Source organism: Camellia sinensis, chromosome 3, assembly GCF_055761805.1.
Source record: "Camellia sinensis isolate YWXY chromosome 3, ASM5576180v1, whole genome shotgun sequence".
Classification (NCBI taxonomy): domain Eukaryota; kingdom Viridiplantae; phylum Streptophyta; class Magnoliopsida; order Ericales; family Theaceae; genus Camellia; species Camellia sinensis.
In genome coordinates, this window is record NC_138963.1 from 76,546,665 (window position 1) to 76,573,299 (window position 26,635).

Consider the following 26,635-nt stretch of genomic DNA (forward strand, 5'->3'; position numbering starts at 1 on the left):
TTTTTTTTTTTATAATTCTTCTTGAAGTTGAATATTAAAGTCCCGTTTGGGATTTATTTTTTTAGTTAAAAAGTTAAAAAGTTATTTTTTTAGCTAAAAAGTCAACAATTTATATCAAAAAATCAAAGATTCTATTTTCTCTCTACTTTTTACACATCTTTTTGTAATTAGTTAAAAAGTCATCCCAAACATATAAGTTTTTTTTACTTACTTTTTTAGCCAAATAACTAAAAAAATTACTAAATTAGTCTGTTTCCAAACGAGGCCTAGGTAGCTGGTTAGAAAAATTAGCAAACGTGGTTTTTTTTTTTTTTTTTTTTTTAAATGTAAATCACTTAAATTTCACATGGCAACAGCTTCAAGAGACCAAATCTGAGGTTGACTTAATATAATAGTATAGATAGAACTCAACAACAAACTGACAGAGTGGTGTTTGGCTCACCAATTCGGTACTGTGATAACTGCAAACGCTGTGAGATTAATACACTCACATAACCCATTCACATTCACGTAGAGAGAGAAGCGTTTGAATCGATTGATTTCTGCAGAGAGAGAGAGAAGAAAGAATTTGAATGGGCGGCGGCGGTGAAGATGGAGGAGGGACAGCGTTGGAGTTCACCCCCACATGGGTCGTCGCCGGCGTCTGCACTGTCATTGTCAGCATTTCCCTTGCCGTCGAACGCCTCCTTCACTTCACCGGAAAGGCAATCTCTCTATATCTATATCTATAATCAGTTCTGTTTTTACTGTGAATTTCAATTTAGAAAGTTTATCAATTTCACCATATATATATATATATATATATAATTGCAGTATCTGCAGAGGAAGAAACGAAGGCTCCTCTTTGAAGCTTTACAGAAAGTCAAAGCAGGTGACTAAAATTTCATGTTGTTTGAAATTATTACAAACTCTATTCTCTCTCAATTTTGTTTCTTTCTAAGTCTAATTATTATATTATTTATGTAAATGTGGGTTGGGAGCAGAGTTGATGGTGTTAGGGTTTATTTCGCTACTTCTGACTGTATTCCAAGGCAGTATAATCAAGATATGTGTTAATCAGAGCGTTACCCATCACCTCCTTCCTTGTAAGCTCTCATCACAATCTTCTTCCCACCAAGGAGATTCTTCTTCTAACACCACTGAAACTACTTCCCATCATCGCCGTTTGCTCGCTGAACAATTACGCGGGGCCAATTACTGTGCTGCGAAGGTGATCGGATTATTCCCTTGCCTTCCCCCTTAATTATGTTTTTGTGATGATGTTTTAAGAGTAGTTTGCATTTGTGAACTTTATCCATGTGCATGTAAACCCCAGTGGCTTAGGCAATAAAGAATTACTGTATTGAACACATCTTTATTCCCACTCTCATTATTGCAACGCTCTAATTCAATCCTTGTCTTGTTTTCAGTCTCTATAAGTACCGCTATGTTTGGTAACTTAGAGGAAAAAAGATAAGAAATGATTAAGTTACAAGAGAAAAGAAGAGATTGTGATTTCTTTTCCTTTTGTTTTGATAGATAAGTGAGAAAAAAAAAAGAAATGATGATTTCATTCTTATCTTGTTTGGTTAAGCTAGGTTAAGCTCTATAAAAGAAAATAAAATAAATGATGTAATGTTATATTACCAACTTAACCTTTTTGTAGGTGTTAGTCTTTTTATTTATTCTATATCTAAAAGAATAGTTTTGGTATTATAACAAAATAATATTTAGTAGTTTCATTCCTCTCCATTTCTCCCCACTTTTGGAGAGATTGAAAATAGGGGTTATGAGAGAAATATGTTTCTCTCCATTTCTCTAGTATTTGGTAATCCAAACAAGGGATTGAAATCCATTTCTCTCCATTTCTTTTATTTTCTCTCCATAGCACTCAAACCAAACAGAGTGTAAATGTAAGCTATATTTTATACTCTGTTTTGGATTGTCTTAAAACACACTTGTGTATATATTATGTACAATTTATACTTGTTATTTTAGTTCCATGATAAGATCATATTTGGATTGTTATTATCTGTAGTCGCACATGAACATCCACATTGATAATTCTAGTTACTATTTTTTGTTTGTTTGTTTGTGTGTTTGTGCAGAATAAGGTTCCATTGTTGTCTGTTGAAGCATTGCATCATCTACATATCTTTATCTTTGTGCTAGCCATTTTCCATGTGACTTTTCGTGTTCTCACTGTTGTATTTGGAGTGGCAAAGGTGAGCATGATATTTGTTTCCACTTTTTTCTCAAGATATGTTTGTTAACTTACCACATACTAGTTATATAATCTTCTGCTGTAATTTTGTGTTTATCGTGACATAGATACGTCTATGGAAGCACTGGGAAGACTCCATTGCAAAATATAATTATGATACAGAACAAGGTGAGAGTTACTGCCCATTAAACCTCAGCAAAATTTGCTGTTCTTTTTTTTGTTTTGTTTTGGTGACTATTTTAATTAAGTTGTGTATGCACATGCTTTGCACGGATGCATTTACATGATAAATGTTCACTCTTAGGAGTATGTTACAGAAACTGTCCAATATAGTTAGAAAACAAGGGTGCGTGTACGTGTACGAGTACGGCACGGGTACGAGTACGGATATGCCGATATGCAAAATCCCAAAAAAATAATATGATATGAGTACGGCTGCGGTACGCCGATATTTTTTTTATTTTTTTATAATTATAGTTAAAGGATCCAACCTACAAATTAAAATTAAGGGGTTGTTTGGGATGACCTAAATAAGTGCACTTTTTGTCTTTTTACGAAAAGATGTGCAGAAAAGTAGAGAGGTGATGTGATGAAAAAAAGATAAAAAGATGGATTATTTTGTGTATGCCAAACTTGGCCTAAATATCAAAACTAAAACAAAACTATAAAACTAAAAGACAAATATGACAAGATATTTTTTTATAATATTTGTGAAATCTTACTTTGACATATTATGCACTGTTTCAGTGACAAGTATGACAAGAACAAGGACACTACAACACCTTTCAATCGGACTCCCATATTGACCTACAAAGTATCTCTCAATTTTAGTTCATGAAAGACAATATTTTAGTTCATGAAAGACAATGAAACAATGACCAATCATATCCACCCACAACATCAAGCATTGCAAGGAAATTAATCAATGTGGAAACAGACAGATAACTTAACTTAACTTAACTCAAAACCAATGGTTATGAGTCACAAATTAATGCTCTGTTTTTCAGTTACAAAACCCCCATTCCTCCCCCTCAAAATAAACTGCTACGAAAGAGAATTTAAGGTGTCAAGGGATTTTAATTTGTCATAAGCTTTACAACCAATATCATATTGCATATATATATGACATATATCCAAAAAAAAAATTAAAAAAAATAAGGACATATCTTAGTTCAACAAATCTGGACAGATTTTAGTTCAAAAATCCGGACATATATCAGAAAATAAATAAATAAGGACAGATCTTAGTTCAACAAATGTGGACAGATTTTAGTTCAAAAATCTGGACATATATCAGAAGAAAAAAAAAAAAAAGGACAGATCTTAGTTCAACAAATCTGGACAGATTTTAGTTCAAAAATCTGGACATATATCAAAAAAAAAAAAAAGAAAAAAAAGAAAGAAGAGAGTTCAAGAAAAATGAAGAAGAAGATGAAGGATCAAAGAAAGAGAAAACCAAAGAGAAAAGAAGAATCGATCGTTTGCAGCGAAGAAACAGCACAAAAATCTGAAAAAAAAAAATGAAAGAAAGAAAGAGGATAAAGAATCGAAGAAGAAAAGGGGAAAGAATCGAAGATGAACTTACCTCTTCAATCGCACCTTCGAATGAGAGAATCAATCAGCAGCACCTTCGATTAAACCTTTCAATTGCACCTTCGAAGTGTTCTTCAGACTCTCTTGGGAGTATTTCTGGAAGGAGATGATCGAATAGACATGGAAACCTAGCACCTTCGAAGTTCTTCAGCCTTGGAGAATTTCGGAATGAGATATGGAAGGAGCTGAGATGAACGAATGATAGAGAGAATAAAGAACCCTAATTTTATTTGGTTTCATGTTTTATTTATTAAGAATCCTAATTTTATTTGGTTTCATGTTTCATTTATTACAAAAAAAACCTCAGATTTTTATAATTCTTTAAAATAGATATAAAAAATTGCTCTGGTACCCTTTAATTTATAAAAAATCTCATTTTTTTATCCCAGAGTACTCAAAACGTACCCATGGCGTACATGCGGCGTATCCATCGGTATACTGACCGTATAAAACGTACCGAGTGCGTTTTTGACGTACCCGGTACGCGTGCAGCCGTATCGATAGGCGTACCCGCACCCGGGAAGTACCCGGTACTTGTACGGCAACATTTTTGGAGTACTCGTGCTTCATATATAGATCATATTTCTACTTAAGAAGGTCTGAATTCAACTAAGGGCTATGTTAACAGATTGATTGTGAAGACTTTAAGTAGTTGTTGCTTCTGCTGTTATTATTAGTAATATGAAAAGAACATAACTTAAGAAAGGAAGAAGAAAGTAAAATTGTGTGACCAATGCTATTGGCATAAGATAGTAAATATTTTGGAGCTGAATTGCTTTCATTCTGTGTCCTCTGTAAATTTTACTTTGATCTTGTGCATAATACTTCTGATTTGTGCACATTATTGTGCAGCTTTGGAACCTAAGCTCACTGATGTCCATCAACATGACTCCATCAAGGGTCGCTTTCCGGGTATTGGTAAAAATTCAGTTATGTTGGGCTGGTTGGTAAGTTCTTATCCTCTCATGGTAGAATGTGTCTCCCATTCTCCCATTTTGTAGAAAATGGTACTGTTTTTGACATTTCTACATACCTCTGATCCTATGATGCCCTAATGTTTCTCCTAAGACATTGGTTTCAGCTTGATCCTCTATTTTCTTTAATAGTAGACCTTCATGTTGATATGACACAACTGGTGTAACATCCTAATTCTGTTGTGGCTTGGCAGACAGCCCTGAGATGTATGAGGCCTTAGGCGAACTTCGAAAATAAGTTCCTCTTACATATATTTTTTTATAAAAAGTTTATGGATAAAATTATGAGTACCAACATATTTTTTATTTGTTAGTAGTCACAAAAAGTTTGCCTGCACATATTATCATTCAAATTATAAACCAAAGTTTACTTTCATATATTAAGATAGGAAGAAATCACTACAAAGACTCTAAAAAAAAAAAAAAATTCTGGTCTTGTTGTTTTGTAGTTTAGCAATACTTAGTTTATAATTGAACCATCACTTAAACATTACTCTTAAGTAACTGTCTCACTGTTGGGTAGCTATATAACTTGAAACCACTTGAATGATATGCTTATTGTTTTCCAAAATGCATTGAGTCATACTTGTAATGCCTTGTTATGTTGTACTTTTCAGCGTTCCTTTTTCAAGCAATTTTATGGATCCATCACTAGATCAGACTACATGACACTGAGACATGGTTTTGTCATGGTAAGTATCTGATATATGGTTTGTGTTTGCTTTGATATTTGTTTATTTTCCTTGAGAGGAAATATCATTTTGCCCCCCAAACTTTTACGCATTTTTCAATTTGACCTCTAGACTTCGATTAATATTAATTTTACACCCAAACTTTTTAAATTTTGATCAATTTGGCCCATGCCATCACATTCCGTCTACAATTGGATGGAATGTAGACGGAATGTGGTGACGTGACACCAAAGTTTATTTGAAATTTCATTTTATCCCCCAAACTATACTTTAAAAATCAATTTGCCCCCCACGTCAGCACATTCTGTCTAATTGTAGACGGAATGTGACGGCAGGGGCCAAATTGATTAAAATTTTGAAAGTTTGGGTGTAAAATTGATATTAATCAAAGTCTGGTGGTCAAATTGAAAAATGTGTGAAAGTTTAGGTGGTGAAATGATATTTTCTCTTTTCCTTATTGCTACTTCACAAGCATTTGTCTTAAACCATTTTTTTACTTGTAGAAACATTGCAGGGGAAACCCAAAGTTCGATTTTCACAAGTTTATGATCTGTGTCCTAGAAGATGATGATGATTTTAAGAAAGCTGTTGGTATAAGGCAAGTGATAACTGGGATTACCTGTTTAAATGCTAAAGCTTCCTATGGCTTCTTTTGTTTGTTCATTGGGCAATTTGCCAAAATTAATTAATTATTTTTTTAAGAAAAAAGAAAGAGTTTATAGTGCTGGTTTGCCATTTAGTTACTAGGAGGGTATTGCCTAAAAGATAAAATTTCCTTCTATTTTAATATCAATCTTTGCTCCTTTTCTTCTTTTTATTTTTTTTTATTTTTATTTTAATGGGTTAATATCAGATTTGGCTGGTTGCAGTTGGTACCTATGGATATTTGTGGTCATCTTCTTGTTGCTGAATGTCAGTGGTATGTTACTTTCACTTTAAATCCTAATGCCAAATGTTATCAAGTGAATTGATTATTTTCTTGTGCTTTAATTTTAGTTTCATGTTGTTGCTCAATGTTGTTGGGGTTCACTCAAATGTTTAGGTTTGTTACTCAAAAAGTGCTTGGAGTTTTCTATTTTGTTTTATTAATTTTTAATTTTTGTCGGTGTGGGTGCTCTAATTAGATGGGAAGAAGTTTAGACTCTTCCAAAATTACAGTGACAAGTTCCTGAACACAAACGTTGGTCTCCTCCCAAATTTCTGGATTCACCTGCACAAATTTATGTGATATAATGATATTCTTGTTTTGAAATTGTCATTGTATTATAGTTTCTGGTTTTGGTACATGTTAAGATATTTAGATGAAAAGTGATTTATTATTTTGTTTTGCAGGGTGGCATATGTATTTTTGGATAGCTTTCATTCCTTTCATTGTGAGTTGTTCTAATATAATCTGTGTACTTGGTCATGCATTTTTTACCCATCATAGTTGTCTGCTCAATTTTTTATTTTACTCCTTAAAAAATTATGTTCAATGAATTTGTCAATTTTCTTTTGTCTTTTGTTTGCTTGCTGTTTTATCTGAACTTCATAAAATCCTTTGAATTTCAAGTTTCAATTCCCATAAGACGTATTTAAATTTGTGAAGAGCATGTGCTCCACCCGTACATTTTGATCTTTGAGTAGCTATTTTGTCCTGAGAGCATGTTATAGAGCTTGTAACACTTAATATAATTTTTAAAAATGAACAATTGTGTTTCTCTTGCATGTTTGCTTGGATTTCCATCAACGGAAATCAAGTGCCAAAAAATTCTGGTTGTAGGTTGAGAGCAGAGTACAACTGTTTGATGCATTAATAAGTTGTACCTTGCTCTGACAGTATGTTCACCCTTCTTTTACTATGCCCATAACTGAGATTCATTCATTGACAGTTACCATGGTTATGAAGCCTGTTAACCAATAATTTAACTAATGGTGGCATGAGTATAAACTATCAAACAGCTTTGAATTTCAAGCGCAATGGCCAAAGCCACTTAAATGGCATAATAAAATAATACCTAGAATTGCATTTCCATCGGGGAAGCTACCAAGCAAGACAAAATCCATATAAGAAATAATTAACTCAAATTTATTCTAGTACTTGTATTTAAATACTAATTATTTATATTTACCAAAAAACAATTTGTAGTTGACACTAATCTCTAATATTTATTTATATTTTAACTATAAATAATGATGTATCTAATGCATGTCTCTCTCTTCTTTTTGGTCAAAATATCTGATGCATCTCTCTTAGCATTAGTTAACAAGACATGGGAACTTCATATTCTAAATCAATTCCAATGGCTTGTCTTTATCTCTCTAGTTTAGTATCACTCGCATAGCTGGTCGGTTTGCCATAGAACTTTAATGGCTAATGGGTTGTTCTTATGAAAGTGTTACTGTTTATGACGTCTCTTATATGTAATTATATCTGTTATTTATTTTTCAGCTTCTAATAGCTGTGGGCACTAAGCTGGAGCATGTAGTCAGCCAGTTGGTTCGTGAGGTTGCAGATATACATGTTGCAATAGAAGGGGAATTAGAAGTTCATCCTTCAGACGATCATTATTGGTTTCATCAGCCCCCTATTGTCCTTTACTTGATACATTTCATACTATTCCAAAATGCTTTTGAAATAGCATTTTTCTTCTGGATATGGGTAAAGCTGATATGAAATTGCTTCTCATTTTTTTAGTCATTTTAAGACTAGTATTTCCAGACATTTTTATATGCTTTATTCACTTGCAGGTTCAATATGGTTGACTCTTGCATAATGGGACAAGTTCGTTATATAGTACCGAGGCTTGTTATAGGGTGAGAACCATTGGCAGCATTTCTCCTTGAATAGTTTCTCGTTTTTGGTTTTTCTAAATTTTGTCTCTGTGAATATTTGTATACACACCGTGATGCATTGTTTTGTAATCTTAATTCTATTTGTTTACTGCTAAGAGTTACAAATAACATTATAATTTGTCCTTTTAGGGTATTCATTCAGGTGCTCTGCAGTTATAGCACCCTACCACTGTATGCCATCGCAACACAGGTAAGTTCAATGGCAGTGTAATGTAATAATAATATAACTTGGTTTGTGAAATCTGACCCCATTTATTTGTTCTTTTTCACCTTTTTTTTTTTAAAAAAAAAATTTCTTGTTTGTGTGGGGCAATGAAATGAAGATGGGATTTTTTTTCAAGAAAGCAATATTGGATGAGCATATGCAAGCGCATGTGCAAGCGGGGCTGCATGCTGCTTGGGTCCAGTTTGTGAGGAAGAAGCAGTTGAAGGCGGCAACTAATGGCTCTGTTGGAGGAAAATCAACGGATGATTCAACTCTGGGAATTCAGTTGGGAAGACTTGCCGGCGAGGAATCTGCACCGGAGAATATTTCGCCCACAGCTGCTGCTGCTCAAGGAGATACTTTAGATTTTTGGAAATGATAGTAGGCAGAGGCTTCTCCCTCTCTCTCTCTCTCTAAGTTATAATTTAGTTGGTTTTGTGCCCATGATGGCAATATATCTATAGGAAGAGGATTAAATCTCGGTTGAATCTTATGTATGTATATTTTGTGGGCTTAATATAAATAATTATATTAATTATGTCATTGATTTGCTCAGTTTTGCTGTATGGTTGGTTATTCCTCCAGATCATCTTCCTCTCCCAAACCCTGCGTTAATTGGAGACCTGTGCATTGAGTATGACAGACCTAATTGATTTTTATCCGTGAAAGGAATAAAAAAAAAAAAAAAAAAACTGTGAAGCTTATGAGGTTCTTTCAAATACAAATTTCATACATGTATGTGTATATATGGTCATTTGGTATATGGGCTAGCTGGTTGGCTCATTATATCATAATCTTTTCATATCTATATGTATATATATGTGCTTACTTCATATATGTCGTGTATATATATATATATATATGTAAGTGAAATAAAACGATAAAAGTATACATATGGTGATAAAACCCACGAAATTTTATTTTAAAATAACTGCACTTAGTTTTAGGGAGGCTTATTTATAAGTCATTTTTCAGACATTCATGTTAGGTTAAGTCCTGTGTAATTTTTTATAAAGTCTCAAAGTCCTATTTAGATTGGAATATATTCCACAAGATCCTACATAAACGTAACGTGACGTGACACCTACATAAACGTAACGTAACGTGACACCTACATAAACGTAACGTAACATGACACATATATAAACGTAACGTGACACCTACGTATATGTAACACGACACCTACATAAACGTAACGTAACGTGTCACGTTACGTTTCGCAAACTTAATGAGTTTTTATTTTTTAAAATTGAATGTGAAAATGTTGCTGGTTTATGTTGGTATCACGTTATGTTTCATATAAATATGATCTATGGCAACATTCAATTTCCTATAGGTGTTACGTTACGTTTATGTAGGTGTCACGTTACGTTACGTTTATGTAGATATAATCTATGGTAACATTCAATTTCCTATTTAGGTGTCACGTTACGTTTATATAGGTGTCACGTTACGTTACGTTTATATAAATATGATCTATATTAATAACTAATATTGAGAGTAAATGTGTCAACAAACTTTTCACAGGACTTATGGGAACATAATTTTTTTAATAGGACCATATGTAGCATAATTTTTCCTAATAGGACTTATAAATAATTTTCCCTTAGTTTTATGATAAAAAATATTAAAAAAATAAACTCCATTATGAAAAATATATAATATTAAAATAAAAAATTGGAAAAAATAAGATATACTTATAACTTCTCTATTTTCTATGATGAATAAAATTACATGTATCATTAACTAATGATTTAAAGTGATTTAACATTTCGTTTGTCAATTATATATTTTAGTTAAAAAATTAAAAAATTATTATAAATTATCACATAATTCTCTCTATTTTTATTTATTATTATTTTTTTTTATAAAAGTGAAAAGAGGTGTGTTATTATCAAAATTCAATTAATAATACCAACTCATACCTTTCTGGGGCTTTTCCCAAAATAAGTTAAAATACCAACTTATTTTCTAAACTAGGCCTAGTCTGGACGGAATTCTTAAAATAAGTTGAAACGCTATTAAAAATCACGCTTTCACCATTTTTGTAGCCCAGTTGCGGAAAATTGGTAAGTGTGATTACAAACCACGCTTTTAATTAAGAAAGCGTAGTTACAAACCACACATTTAAGAAAATCTGTTTTTGTACAGAAAGCAAGATTAGAAACCACGCTTTTAAATAAAATTGTTTTATAACCAAAATGCAAGACAAATGGGGAGGTAGCTCAAATGGTAGTGTGCTTCTTTTCATGGGAGAGGTTATGGGGTTTAGTCCCTCACAACTCCATGCTCCTACTTTTTTTCAAATTCAATTCAATTTTTTTTTTTCCTTCCGCTAACTCTATACTTTATATATTTATTATGTAATTTTTTTTTATCAAAAAAAGTAAAACATTTGTTTGGTTAACTAATATTTATAAAAAAAATTATATTTAAAATAAAAAATAATTTTTAATTTTTTTTTAATATTTAAAATATTAAAAAAATATAACACATAAATGTATAAAATATAATGCACATTAAAATAAATAAATAAATATTTATGTGTTGTATTTTTTTAATATTTTAAATATATCTTTTAAATATCAATTTTTTTATTTTAAATATATAATTTTTATTATAAATATTTTATTTTATTTTATAAATATATTTTTAAATATTTTAATTCAATAATACATAAATTCTTACATGGTATCAGAGCAAGGTTAAATTCTTGGTATTCTTCGCCTTTCGGCGGGCGGCAACTTTGCCTTGACCGCCCGCCGGACCTCAACCAATTTGAGACCTCCAGCAGCTCACAAACCCTCTCTCTCTCTCTTCTCACCCTTTGTCTCTCTCTCTCAGCTTTCAGCTCTCAGCTCTCTCTCTTCCTCCGCCATGGTCACTCGGCGCTCTCTCCCTCTCTCCGATCCCCACACGAGTCGACTCACCTTGACTTGGTCTCCCAGTCCGTTAGCTTCCACGTTCTTCCTCAGCACAGGAAGCAGCGGCTCGACGTCGGTGAGAATGACTCGGCTCGCTCCCAGCGCCGCCGCCGTCAGGCCGGGAAGGCCGGTTCCGGCGCCGAGCTCGAGAACTGTTTTTTTTTGGCGAAGTCGAAGTCGAGTTGACTCTAAGTGATCATCCAATGAGATAGGACTATTGCTGAGTCCCATGTCCATGACCCGGTGAGTGCTCGCCCTGTGACTGAGTCGTACACGTCGTCGATTGAGCAGTACTTTGAGGAGCGCACCATCGTCTCGAAGCTTCGAGGGCAGCCATGGATCCATAACAACCCGGTTCTCAAGTACGCCTCCAATGGATCCACTTATCTCTACCCTGTGTTCGTGATCGATCCGCATTATATAGAGCCTGATCCGATCGCTTTTTCTCTCTGGTCGCGCCTACTGCCATAGCCAGGAAAGATTCCCATACAAAACACACCACAGACTCATTAGACACACTGATTATCTCTCTGGTCTCTTTCTCTCCACTAGACCCACTTTCATCATATCATATCCATGATTCCCCTTATTTTAAAACCAAACCTCTCTCTACACAGACAAAAGCAGAACCCACCATTCATTCATCACTTTTGTCCCCTCTTTCTTTTTATTTTACTACCCACTCTTCTTTTTATTTTATATATATATGTTTATTATACTATATTACTTACACCTCCACTATGTCAACTTTTGCCCCGACTATATCAACTTTCTCTAATATTCCTCTCTTTCATGGATACACACCAAAAAAAGAAAAAAAAAAAAAACCACCGCCCACTCCTCATTTTCTTATTTTTTATTCATCATTATATATTCATCATCACCATGCTCAGAAAAAAAAAAAAACTTTACAAATTTTCACAACCCATATTTTATTCATCTCAGGGATCAACCCCGATCACAATTTTACACAAAAAAAAACCACAAAACACAAACAAACAAAAAACCCAACAACCACACCCACAGTGGGATTTTTCTTTTCACCTATTCCGCCGGTCTTTTCTTCTTGCCTCCGTCCTGGGCGGCCCTTGCCGGTGTTACCTCCGTGTTTCCCACTCCACTGGGCACGATCACTCCACCCTGCTCCTCCACTACAGCATATGGTGGACCTCCAAATCGGAACATCACGGTGGCTTTCCGCTTCAGCTCCTTGTTTTCTGCTTTCAGCACACTTATCTCTGCTCGCGCATCCTTATACATGCGTTGGAGCAGAGCCAGTTGGGCATTTAAATGCTGCACCTCATTTGTCTTACTCTGCAGCCGGTTTGACAAGTTTGTGACCGCCGTCATGGTTTCCACACATGACTTCAGAGTATACTGATTAGCCTCAATATCAGTTTGCACCGCCATTTTTTGCTCCACCGACCGCATCGGAAAGTTCAACGGAGCAAAACCAGAGGTGTTTGGTTGAGGTTCACTGGCCACCGCACCAGTTGTCTCTTTTGTTGACTCGTTGAGGTCTGGAAAGAGAGTGAGCAGACCACGGGAAGACGAAGCCATTTTCTAGGCAAAAGAGTATTACAGAGTTTCTCTCTCAGCAACCGTAGAGTTTTTCAGAGGTTTCAGACTGGTTTGATTTCCACATGTTCTCACAGCCTCCGCATTGATTTATATAGAACATGACGAAGAGGCCGACACGCGCACTGTCGATCACGTGCATCGCCGCGTGTCTGGCGCGCCTTTTGATGGCTCGTCTTTTGATGAAGTGGGCGCGCCTTTTGAGGGCGCAACTTTTGATGGCACGCCTTTTGACAGATTGGGCACACCTTTTGAGGGTGTAAGCTTCTCCAACGGTCCGACATGACCCCATAAACTGTCTTCTACATGGGTCCGACAAGACTCTGTAAACTGTCCCGACATTGATTCCGGTTAGCTCCTTTATGGGTCCGACAAGACTCTGTAAACTGTCCCGACAGTGATTCCGGTTAGCTCCTTTATGGGTCCGACAAGACTCTGTAAACTGTCCCGACAGTGATTCCGGTTAGTTTCTACAAGGGTCCAGCAAGACTCCGTAAACTGTCACCACAACTGTCACAACATTGTCTGCTACAACGGTCCGACATGACCCCATAAACTGTCTTCTACAACGTTATGACACCACCATACAGTGTCCTCTACAACGTTATGACACCACCATCCAGTGTCTTCACCAATGGTCTGACACGACCATACAGTGTCTCTTATCCTCTTTTTATTTTTATGTATTTTTCGTTTTGTTACTCTCTCTAAACTCAAGTTGGTTAATTTCTATCCTCCTTGAGTTTGCGGGGGGCTGTTAAAATTTACCATCACCTACCACCAATTTACCATCACCTACCACCACCTACTCCTCACCTACTACACTCACCCTCTCCTATATAATGAGCCACTCACCATTTGTAATATAGATATCAATACATCAATCAATAATACATAAATTCTTACATTTTGTTATGTGTTTGGTTATGAGGTTTGAAAATAATTTTTAATTAAGTTTTGAGTTTATGTGTTTGGTTATGATATGTGTGTGAAAATGTGTTTTGAGTTTAAAATATTAAAATTAAAAAAATGAAAATATTTACAAAATAAAATAAAATATTTAAAATAAAAAAATTATATATTTAAAATAAAAAATAAAATATTTAAAAAAATATTTTAAATATATAATTTTAATATTGTAAATATTTTAATTTTTTTAATTTTAATATTTTAAACTCAAAACACATTTCCACACTCATATCATAACTAAACACATAACTCAAAACTCAATTAAAAAATTATTTTCAAACCTCATAACCAAACACATAATTCGAAATTACACACTACTTTCAAAACTCTACACTCAAATCGTAACTAAACACATAACAAAAAAATTAAAATATTTAAAAATATATTTATTAAATAAAATAAAATATTTATAATAAAAATTATATATTTAAAATAAAAAAATAAAATATTTAAAAAAATAATTAAATATATAATTTTAATATTGTAAATATTTTAATTTTTTTAATTTTAATATTTTAAACTCAAAACATATTTCCACACTCGTATCATAAGCAAACACATAACTCAAAACTCAATTAAAAAATTATTTTCAAACCTCATAACCAAACATATAACTCGAAATTCCACATTACTTTCAAAGCTCTATACTCAAATCGTAAATAAACACATAATAAAAAAATTAAAATATTTTAAAATATATTTATAAAATAAAATAAAATATTTATAATAAAAATTATATATTTAAAACAAAAAAAATAATTTTTTTTGATATTTAAAAAATATATTTAAAATATTAAAAAAATGCAACACATAAATATTTATTTATTTATTTTAATGTGCATTATATTTCATATATTTATGTATTATATTTTTTTAATATTTTAAATATTAAAAAATTTATAAAAAGTTATTTTTTATTTTAAATATAATTTTTATTATAAATATTAGCTAACCACACAAATGATTTACTTTTTTTGATAAAAAAAATTACATAATAAATATATAAAGTATAGAGTAAGTGGAAGAACAAAAAAAAATTTGAATTGAATTTGGAAAAAGTAGGAGTTCGGAGATGTGGAGGATTGAACCCCGTAAAGTGCACTACCATTTGAGCTATCTCCCTACTTGTTTATATTTTGGTTATAAAACAATTATATTTAAAAGCGTGATTTTTAAGCACGCTTTCTTTACAAAAATAGATTTCCTTAAACATGTGGTTTGTAACCACACTTTCTTAATTAAAAGCGTTACGATTTTACCAATTTTTCGTGGTTGGGCCACAAAAATGGTGAAAGCGTAGTTTCTAATAGCGTTTCACCTTATTTTGAGAATTCTGTCCAAACTAGACCTTGTTTGGAAAATAGATTGATATTTTAGCTTATTTTGAGAAAAGCCCCTACCTTTCTTCCTTTTTTAAATCCTAGACATACACGGTGATTTTGTGATATAATTATAAGGTAGGTTGATTGGAATTAGGATTTTTTCCTTAACTTCTCTCCTTAATTTCTTATTTGTTAGGCTATCGTGTTCAATTTTGGGCCCAATTTTAATAATCCGAACCATTCATATTTTAAGATTTATTGAGTACATCATATCTGTAAAAAATCAAATTGATCGGATATCAGAAAGTATGTGTTCTAAAAATTATTTATTAAATTTTTTTAAAAAATAGTTTGTAGTTCGATGATCTGAACACATAATTTTATATATTCGATCAGCTTGATTTTTTATAAGTGTAATATACCTAACAAATTTTAAAATGTAAATAATTTGAATTATAGGTTCAAAAGTGGGCCAATAACCTAATAGATAAGAAGTTATGGAGAAAAATTAAAGAGGGGATCTGATTCCGGTTGATTGACTCGTACATGCTCACAAAATCTCTGTTCAGTATGTGACGTTTTTCCATATTTTGCTGATATTTTTTAAAATTTTAAATTTTGTTTTCAAAACGAAGCACATGAAGTGTGAGTGTGTGTGTGTGCGCGTGTGAGAGTGAGAGAGAGAGAAGTCTCTGTGTGTGTTTGCGTTATAATATAGAACTCAACAACAAAACTGACAGTGGAGTTTGGCTCACCAATTCGGTACTGTAATAACTGCAAACGCGGTGAGATTATGGGTTATTTTGGGAAGATTGTTATAATTAATTTTTTTTTGGTAAAAACATGCTTATAACCAAATTTTGGTGAGATTATAACTCACTTCCCAAAATGCACATAACCCATTCGCATTCACGTAGAGAGAGAAGTGTTTGAATCGATTGATTTCTGAAGAGAGAGAGAAGAGAGAATTTGAATGGGCGGCGGTCGGGAAGGTGGAGGAGGGACAACGTTGGAGTTCACTCCCACATGGGTCGTCGTCGCCGGCGTTTGCACTGTCATCGTCGGCATTTCCCTCGCCGTCGAACGCCTCCTTCACTTCACCGGAAAGGCAATCTCTCTATATCTATATCTATAATCAGTTCTGTTTTTACTGTGAATTTCAATTTAGAAGGTTTATCTATTTCACCCTATATATATGTATATATATGATTGCAGTATCTGAAGAGGAAGAATCAAAAGCCCCTCTTTGAAGCTTTACAGAAAGTCAAAGAAGGTGCCTAAAATTTCATGTTGTTTGAAATTATTACAAACTATATTCTCTCTCAATTTTGTTTCTTTCTAAGTCTAATTATTATATTATTTATGTAAATGTGGGTTGGGAGCAGAGTTGATGGTGTTAGGGTTTATTTCGCTACTTCTGACTGTATTCCAAGGCAGTATAATCAAGATATGTGTTAATCAGAGTATTACCCATCACCTCCTTCCTTGTAAGCTCCCATCACAATCTTCTTCCCACCAAGGAGATTCTTCTTCTAACACCACTGAACTACTTCCCATCATCGCCGTTTGCTCGCTGAACAATTACCCGGGGCCAATTACTGTGCTGCGAAGGTGATCGGATTATCCCCTTGCCTCCCCCCTTGATTCTGTTTTTGTGATGAAGTTTTAAGAATTGTTTGCATTTGTGAACTTCATCCATATGCATTTGCTAGGCAATTTTTTATAATCAGAAGAATGTGCATGTAAACCCCCATTGGCCTAGGCAATAAAGAATTACTGTATTGAACTGATCTTTTTTCCCACTCTCATAATTACAACTTTCTAATTCAATCCTGGTCTTGTTTTCAATCTTTATAAGTAAATGTTCACTATATTTTGTACTCTGTTTTGGATTGTCTTAAAACACACTTGTGTTGTTATTTTAATTCCATGATAAGTTCATATTCGTGTTGTTATTTTCTGTAGTCGCACATGAATATCCACATTGATAATTCTAATTACTATTTTCTTCTTCTTCATGTTCTTCATGCAGAATAAGGTTCCATTGTTGTCTGTCGAAGCATTGCATCATCTACATATCTTTATCTTTGTGCTAGCCATTGTCCATGCGACTTTTTGTGTTCTCACTGTTGTATTTGGAGGGTCAAAGGTGAGCGTGACATTTGTTTCTACTTTTTGCTCAAGTTATGTCTTGTTAATTTACCACATACAAACATTGGGGTGTGGCCCAATGGTCTAGTAGCCATACCTTAGAGCCATACCTTAGGGTGTGGTGAGCGGGAGGTCAGGGGTTCGAGTTGATGGAGCATTGGCGGACCCTTCAGTTGTAATCTAACTATACTAACATTCTAATGCTTTGTTTGACAACAAAACAAAAGAATCTTACCACATACTAGTTTTATGATCTTCTGCTGTAATTGTGTGTTTATCGTGACATAGATCGTCTTTGGAAGCACTGGGAAGACTCCATTGCAAAAGATAATTATGATACAAAACAAGGTGAGAGTTACTGCCCATTAAAGCTCAACAAAATATGCTCTTTTTTTTTTTTTTTTTTTGGGTGACTATTTTAATTAAGGTGTGTATGCACATGCTGTGCACGTATGCATTTACATGATAGATTTTCACTCTTAGGAGTATGTTACGGAAACTGTTCAATATGGATCATATTTCTTCTACTAAAGCTGAATTCAACTAAGGTCTATGTTAACAGATTGATTGTGAAGACTTTAAGCAGTTGTTTGCTTCTGCTGTTATTATTAGTATTATGAAAAGAATATACTTTGGGAATCTGGTTTTATTTATCCAAAAAAAAAAAGAAAAGAAAAAGGAATCTGCTTTGGGAAAGGAAGAAGAAAATAAAATTGTGACACCAATGCTCTTGGCATAAGATAGTAAATATTTTGGAGCTTAATTGCTTTCATCCTGTGTCCTCTGTAAGTTTTACTTTGATCTGGTTCATAATACTTCTAGTCTGTGCACGTTATTTGTGCAGTTTTGGAACCTAAGCTCACTGATGTCCATCAACATGACTTCATCAAGGGTCGCTTTCTGGGTATTGGTAAGAATTCAGTGATGTTGGGCTGGTTGGTAAGTTCTTATCCTCTCATGGTAGAATGTGTCTTCCATTCTCCCATTTTGCAGAAAATGGTACTGTGTTTGACATTTCTGCATACCTCTGATCCTATGATGCCTAATGTTTCCCTAAGACATTGGTTTCACCTTGATCCATTATTTTCTTTAATAGTAGACCTTCAAGATGATATGACACAAACTGGTGTAACATCCTAAGTCTGTTGTGGCTTGGCTGCGCCTGCCCTGGCTTGGTTTCACCTTGATCGATTCTCCCATTCTGGTCTTGTTGCTTTGTATTTTACCAATACGCAGTTTACAAATTGAACCAACTATCACTTAAACATTGCTCTTAATTGTGAAATATAATAAAATAATGTATCTTGAACTGTCTCATTGTCGGGTAGCTATATAATCTGAAACCACTTGAATGATATGCTTATTGTTTTCTAAAATGCATTGAGTCATATTTGTAATGCCTTGTCATGTTGTACTTTTCAGTATTCCTTTTTCAAGCAATTTTATGGATCCGTCACCAGATCAGACTACATGACACTGAGACTTGGTTTTATCATGGTAAGTATCTGATTTATGGTTTGTGTTTGCTTTTATATTTGTTTATTTTTCTTATTGCTACTTCACAAGCATTTGTGTTAATGTCGAATATTTTTTCTTTTTTACTGGTAGACACATTGCAGGGGAAACCCAAAGTTCAATTTTCACAAGTATATGATCAGTGCCCTAGAAGATAATTTTAAGAAAGTTGTTGGTATAAAGCAAGTGATAACTGGGATTACCTGTTTAAATGCTAAAGCTTCTTATGGCTTCTTTTGTTGGTTCATTGATTAATTATTTATTTTTTTAAGAAAAAAAAAAAGAGTTTTTAGTGCTGGTTTTCCATTGTTTAGTACTAGGAGGGTATTGCCTAAAAATAGAATTTCCTTTTATTTTAATATCCATCTTTGTTCCTTTTTTTTTTTTCATGGGTTAATATCAGATTTGGTTGGTTGCAGTTGGTATCTATGGATATTTGTGGTCATCTTCTTGTTGCTGAATGTCAGTGGTATGCTAGGAAGCACGGATACAGATACGGGATACGGATACGATACGGATACGGCGATACGACAAAATTTGAAAAACTAGGATACAGGTACAGCGGGGATACGTTCGTAAAAAATATTATTTCAACAATTTTTAGTAATGCAGGATGCATAAAAATAAAACCTAAAGCAAAAGACAACTTGATAAAGAAGAAAGATTCTTCTAAAACTAAGAGTCTTCAAGGTCAATAGCTTCAATTTGTTCCCCTTCATCAGTGAATATCACAAGACCTTAGCTAAAGCCAAAAAATCATTCTTAAATAAAAATTTCAGCAAATATATTTTTTTAAGTCATCAATGATAGCCTAAGAAGCACGGATACGGATATGGTGATATGAGGATGTGGATATGGCGATATGTCAAAACTTGAAAAAGTATGATACGGGTACAGCGGGGTGCATTCGTAAAAAAAAATTTATAATTTTAAAAAAATTTATAATTTATAATTTCAAACATTCATAAAACATCCAAAACTAAATGCAAAAGCAAATGCAAATGCAAATTAAACATCATCCTTACATGCCAACATCAAAAAAAGAATGAGAGCAGAGAGAAGAAACACGAGAAAGTGAGAAAGCAAGAGAAAAGTGAGAGAGACAACAAGGATACATCAATTTGACAAATTCTATTACTTTAACTCTCACTATATTCCTTTTATCAAAGAACTAAACAAAATATTATAAGTAATATGTAATTTCAAGTATCCGATACTTCAAAATTAAGTATCCGATACTTCAAAATTAATAAAAAATTAATTAAGAAGTATCCGATACTTTTAAGAAGTATCCGATACGTATCCGCGAGTATCTGAGGAGTATCGGTATCCGATAAGTATCCGATACGGATACGTCACCCTTTTTGAAGTATCCGTGCTTCATAGGTGGTATGTTACTTTCACTTTAAATCCTAATGCCAAATGTTGTCAAGTGAATTGATTATTTTCTTGTGCTTTAATTTTAGTTTCATGTTGTTGCTCAATGTTATTGGGGTTCACTCAAATGTTTAGGTTTGTTACTCAAAAAGTGTTTGGAGTTTTCTATTTTGTTTTATTTATTTTTAATTTTTGTGTGTGGGTGCTCAAATTAGATAGGAAGAGTTTTATACTCTTCCAAAGTTACAGTGACAAGTTCCTGAACACAAAAGTTGGTCTCCTCCCAAATTTCTGGATTCACCTGCACAAATCTCTGTGATATAAGGATATTCATTATCCTTTTTTTAAAAAAAAATTGTGTCATTACATTATTGTCTCTGGTTTTGGCACATGTTAAGATATTTAGATGAAAAGTGACTTATTATTTTGTTTTGCAGGGTGGCATACCTATTTTTGGATAGCTTTCATTCCTTTCATTGTGAGTTGTTCTAATATAATCTGTGTACTTGGTCATGCAGTTTTTACCTATCATAATTGTCTTCTCAATGTTTTATTTTACTCCTCAAAAAATTATGTTTAATGAATATGTCAATTTTTTTATATCTTGTGTGTAGAAAAATTTAATGTATAAAGAGAAATAGAGAATTGTATAGATATTGATTGTATTATTGATTGTTGTATTTTGTGTTTACAATGAGTCCTATATATAGAAGATTTAAAGGAGGTAGGTATGTAGTAGGTGTAGTAGTAGGTGGAGAGGAGGTGGTAGTGGTGTAGTGGGTTAGGTTTAGTGGAGTAGGTGAGGTGGTAGTGGTGTAGTGGGTTAGGTTTAGTGGAGTAGGTTTAAGTGGGTGTAGTGGGTTAGGTTTAGTGGAGTAAGTTCAAGTGGGTGAAGTAGGTGATAAATTTTAACAGCCCCCCGCAAACTCAAGGGGGATAGGAACTAGCCAACTTGAGTTTGGAGAGAGTTACAAAACAAGAAAATACATAAAAATAAAAGAGGATAGGTGACACTGTATGGTCGTGTCAGACCATTGGTGAAGACACTGGATAGTGGTGTCATAACGTTGTAGAGGACACTGTATGGGGGTGTCATAACCATGTAGGGGACACTGTATGGTGGTGTCATAACGGTGTAGAGGACACTGGATGGCGGTGTCAGACCGATGTAGTAGACAGTTTATGGGGTCATGTCGGACCGTTGTAGCAGACACTGTGTGGTCGTGTCAGACCGATGTAGAAGACAGTTTATGGGGTCATGTCGGACCGATGTAGAAGACACTGTATGAGTGTGTATATAGGCTGCCCAAAAGATATACATGTAGATATATATATCGAGCCCGCAAAAGTCGCGCCCTCAAAAGGCGCGCCCACTTTATCAAAAGATGTGCCCGACAGAAATCATCGAGCGGTGAGCCATCAAAAGGCGCGCCAGACACGCGGCGATGCACGTGACCGACAGAATGCGTGTCGGCCTCTTCGTCAGGGTCTTTATAAACCGAAGCAGAGGCTGAGGCTTGGAAGCATAACAAACCAGTTGAAACCTCTGCATTCTCAGAGAGCTTGTCTCGAAGAGCTGCAAATCTTGAAACACTCTGTAACCAACCTTGTCTGACAATACCAATCGGTAATCGCTGCTTCTCTGAAACACTTAGCAACTCAAAAACATGGCCTCTTCTTCCCGTCCAGCTACCCAGAACATGGCCTCTTCTTCCCGTGGTCTGCTTACTCTCTTTCCCGACCTCAACGAGTCCACAAGAGAGATAACCGGTGCGGTTGCCCTTGAACCTCAACCAAACGCCCCTGAGTTTGCTTCGTTGACCTTTCCTATGCGGTCTGTGGAGCAAAGAATGGCAGCGCAATCAGATATTGAGGCGAATCAGTATACTTTGAAGTCATGTGTGGAAACCATGACTGCGGTCACAAACTTGTCGCACCGGCTGCAGAGTAGGACAAATGAGGTGCAGCAGTTAAACGCCCAACTGGCTCTGCTCCAACGCATGTATAAGGATGCGCGAGCAGAGATAAGTGTGCTAAAGGCGGAAAATAAGGAACTGAAGCGGAAGGCCACCGTTATGTTCCGATTTGGAGGTCCGCCATATGCTGCAGTGGAGGAGCAGGGAGTAGTGATCGTGCCCAGTGGAGTGGGTGCGGGAAACACAGAGGCAGCACCGGCAAGGGCCGCCCAGGACGGAGGCAAGAAAAAGCGACCCGCAGCAGAGTAGAGAAGCAAAATCCCGCCTGTGGATGTGGTTGTTTTGTGCGTGTGTGTGTTTTTTTTTTTTTTTGTTTTGTTTTTTTTTTGTTTTGTTTTTTTTTTGTTTTGTTTTGTTTTTTTTTGGTGTAAAATGCTGATCGGGGTTGATCCCCGGCATGAAGAAATGACAAGTTTGTAAAATGTTTTTTTTTTTTTTTTTTTTTTTTTTTTTTTTTTTTGGGGAGTGTTGTGTTGAAAAAATAAAAATAAAATGAAAGAAAACAAGGGAGAAAGAAAATAGATAAAAAAAATATGTATAGATGGATTATATGAAAAATATCAGGGTGATTGTTTCAAAAATAAAGTGGGGGTATGTAAAAAGGAGGAAAAGTGATTTGGAAAAAATAAATAAAAAATAAGTGATTTTAAAATCAAATGGAGGAGAGTTTGAGTAATAGAATATAATAAAAAGAGATATATATATATATATATATATAAAGTAAAGAAGGTGGGGAACAACATGATAAGGGTGTATTTTAAAATGATAAATAAAAGAAAGTTGAAGACAACATGATACCGGTGTGTATGGATGTGATAATGAGAGTGAAACAAACTTGGTGAGTGTGATTAAATAAATAAAAGAAGAATGGGTGTGCTTTCCTTAGTGCTCCTCTCTCTGCCTTCAAAGTCGAGATTGGTCTCTCCAAACGAAGGCTCAACATTCAAATCATTGTAGTCCTCTGAAAAGGTTCTAACCATGTGCCACAAAATTGGCCCCACCATTATTTGCCTGATAGATAGATGGCTGGAAGCCCTTGACAACACCAGCACCACATATGGACAAATGCATACACATACAATCACAGCGCTGGCACCACCGATGAGTATGGTGGATAGCCTCCTGTGGGCCATCTCTAACACCTCATCATCTCTATAACCAGATACTGATATTAAACAGAATGTTAATATAAATATCAGCAGCCCATAATCGTATCTTGCTTTCATTCTTGGAAAAAATCTTATGAATGTCACTACTGCAGCTAGTATGAAGATGAAAAAGCCCAAGTAGTATGGGCTCACATATTTCTCCAGAAAAACTAGCAATTCGATGAGCTCCAACGCCAAGAGTACTAGCAAGCAGTGTTGCAAAACCCCTATTTACACCCCTTCCAAGTGTTGCACCCACAGAGAAGTCAAAGACAACAACAATAGTAAGAACAGCCCACATTGCAGAGACACCAAAACCATCATAGAGAGGGTCACAGTAGTAGAACTAAAAGGTTGAGAAGGTGGTTGATCTTTGTATGTAGAGAAGTCGCCTCTGGTGGCGGCGAACTGGAAGCTATATGTATTGATAGAGATGACAGCGGAATAGGTTGAGGTCCGGCGGGCGGATAAGGTGAGGTTGCCGCCCGCCGGGGAAGCGAAAATACTAGGTTCTAAACCTGCTCTGATACCATGTAGAAAAATTTAATGTATAAAGAGAAATAGAGAATTGTATAGATATTGATTGTATTATTGATTGTTGTATTTTGTGTTTACAATGAGTCCTATATATAGAAGATTTAAAGGAGGTAGGTATGTAGTAGGTGTAGTAGTAGGTGGAGAGGAGGTGGTAGTGGTGTAGTGGGTTAGGTTTAGTGGAGTAGGTGAGGTGGTAGTGGTGTAGTGGGTTAGGTTTAGTGGAGTAGGTTTAAGTGGGTGTAGTGGGTTAGGTTTAGTGGAGTAAGTTCAAGTGGGTGAAGTAGGTGATAAATTTTAACATTGTGTTTGCTTGCTGTTTTATCTGAACTTTTATAAAATCCTTTGAATTTCAAGTTTCAATTCCCATAAGACATATTTAAATTTGTGAAGAGCATGTGCTCCACCTGTACATTGTGATCTTTGAGTAGCTATGTTGTCCTGGGAGCATGTTATAGTGCTTGTAACATTTTACTTATAGCAAATGAACAATTGTGTTTCTCTTGCATGTTTGCTTGGATTTCCAAACCGAAAATTTTCGGTTGTGGGTTGAGAGCAGCATACAACTGTTTGATGTATTAATAAGTTGTAGCATGCTCTGACAATATGTTCTTTCACCCTTATTTTTTATGCCCATAACTGAGATTCATTCATTGACAGTTACCATAGTTATGAAGCCTGTTAACCAATATTTAACTAATGGTGGTATGAATATAAACTATCAAACAGCTTTGAATTTCAAGCGCGATGGCCAAAGCCACTTGAAGGGCGTAATAAACTAATAATTTGAATTGCACCCCCATCAAAGAAGTTACCAAGCATTACAAAATTCATAGCAACCATCAGATTATAAGAAATAATTAACTCAAATTTATTCTAGTACTTTATATTTAAGTAGTAATTATTTATATTTACCAAAAAACAATTTGTAGTTGACACTAATCTCCAATATTTATTCATATTTTAACTATAAATAACGATGGTTTTGTCTATTCAATGCTACTGTATCTGATGTATCTCTATTTTTTTTGGTCGAAATATCCGATACATATCTTAGCATTAGTTGACAAGACATGGGAACTTTATATTTTAAAGCACTTCCAATGGCTTGTCTTTATATCTCTAGTTTAGTATCACTCCCATAGCTGGTCGGTTTGACATAGAACTTTAATGGCTAACGGGTTGTTCTTATGAAAGTGTTACTGTTTATGACGTCTCTTATATGTAATTATATCTGTTATTGATTTTTCAGCTTCTACTAGCTGTGGGCACTAAGCTGGAGCATGTAATCAGCCAGTTGGCTCATGAGGTTGCAGAGAAACATGTTGCAATAAAAGGGGAATTAGTAGTTCAACCTTCAGACGATCATTTTTTGTTTCATCAGCCCTGTATCGTCCTTTACTTGATACATTTCATACTATTCCAAAATGCTTTTGAGATAGCATTTTTCTTCTGGATATGGGTAAAGCTGATATGAAATTGCTTCTTCTCATTTTTCTTAGAACTAGTATTTCCAGATATTTTTATATGCTTGAATCACTTGCAGGTTCAATATGGTTTTAACTCTTGCATAATGGGACAAGTCCGTTATATAGCAACGAGGCTTGTTATAGGGTGAGAACCATTGACAGCTTTTCTCCTTGAATTCTTTCTCAGTTTGGCTTTTCTAAATTTTAGCGTCTCTCTGAATATGTGGTATACACACTATATGATGCATTGTTTTGTAATCTTAATTCGATTTGTTTACTGTTAAGAGTTACAATGAACATTATCATTTGTCCTTTTAGGGTATTCATCCAGGTGCTCTGCAGTTATAGCACCCTACCACTTTATGCCATCGTAAGGTAAGTTCAATGGCAGTCTAATGTAATAATAATAAACTTGGCATGTGATACAAATCTGACCCCATTTATTTGTTCTTTTTCACTTTATTTTTTTCTTGTGTGTGTGGACAATGAAATGAGGATGGGAACTTCTTTCAAGAATGCAATATTTGATGAGCATGTGCAAGTGGGGCTTGTTGGTTGGGCTCAGAAAGTGAGGAAGAAGCAGTTGAAGGCGGCAACTAATGGCTCTGTCGGAGGAAAATCAACTGATGGTTTAACCATGGGAATTCAGTTGGGAAGACTTGCTGGCAAGGAATCTGCACCAGAGGATATTTTGCCCAAAACTGCTGCTGCTCAAGGACATAATGAATAAGCTCTTTGGATTTTTGGAAATGATAATAGGCACAGGCTTCTCTCTCTCAATTTTAATTTTGTTGGTTTTGTGCCCATGATGGCAATATATCTATATGAATGATTAAAACTCGGTTGAATCTTAGGTGTGTATATTTTGTGGGCTTAATAGAAGTAATTATATTAATTATGTCAGCCATTTGACCAGTTTTGAAGTATGGTTATTCCTCAAGATCATCTTCCTCTCCAAAACCCTGCAGTAATTGGAGCCCTGTGTACTCACTGAGTATGACGGACCTAATTGATTTTGAAAGAAAACTGTCAAAGCTTCTAAGGTTCTTTCCAATACATATTTCATACATGTATGTCTATACATAGTTGTTTGGAATATGAGCTATCTGGTTGGTACATTGTATTATTAATTTTTTCACATATATATGTCCTTACTTTATGTCATATATA

At 34.6% G+C, this 26,635-nt stretch overlaps 1 protein-coding gene and 1 pseudogene across 3 annotated transcripts; both read left to right on the forward strand.

Annotated features, from left to right (window-relative positions):
* Nucleotides 1-25,994, forward strand: LOC114318794 (MLO-like protein 1). Of its 2 annotated transcripts, XR_014364166.1 has the most exons (14): nt 1-704; nt 814-871; nt 984-1,210; nt 2,088-2,204; nt 2,311-2,371; nt 4,649-4,743; nt 5,388-5,462; nt 5,966-6,060; nt 6,316-6,381; nt 6,795-6,835; nt 7,894-8,103; nt 8,193-8,258; nt 8,427-8,487; nt 8,621-9,045. XR_014364166.1 is itself a non-coding variant. In XM_082920101.1 (13 exons), the coding sequence occupies exons 1-13, from the start codon at nt 573-575 to the stop codon at nt 25,842-25,844; spliced, it is 1,290 nt and encodes a 429-aa protein (XP_082776227.1). In that variant the 5' UTR covers nt 1-572; the 3' UTR covers nt 25,845-25,994. The 2 variants fall into 2 exon arrangements, 1 of the variants encoding a protein (XP_082776227.1); XM_082920101.1 differs by lacking the exons at nt 6,316-6,381; nt 6,795-6,835; nt 7,894-8,103; ... (1 more) ...; nt 8,427-8,487; nt 8,621-9,045 and adding exons at nt 19,381-19,430; nt 20,776-20,816; nt 25,249-25,458; nt 25,543-25,610; nt 25,784-25,994.
* LOC114318793 (MLO-like protein 1) lies at nt 16,161-19,354 on the forward strand (annotated as a pseudogene). Its single transcript, XR_014364167.1, has 7 exons — nt 16,161-16,403; nt 16,511-16,568; nt 16,681-16,906; nt 17,328-17,444; nt 17,735-17,794; nt 18,869-18,943; nt 19,055-19,354. The product of XR_014364167.1 is annotated as an MLO-like protein 1 (transcript).
* Nucleotides 25,995-26,635: the final 641 nt, after the last annotated feature.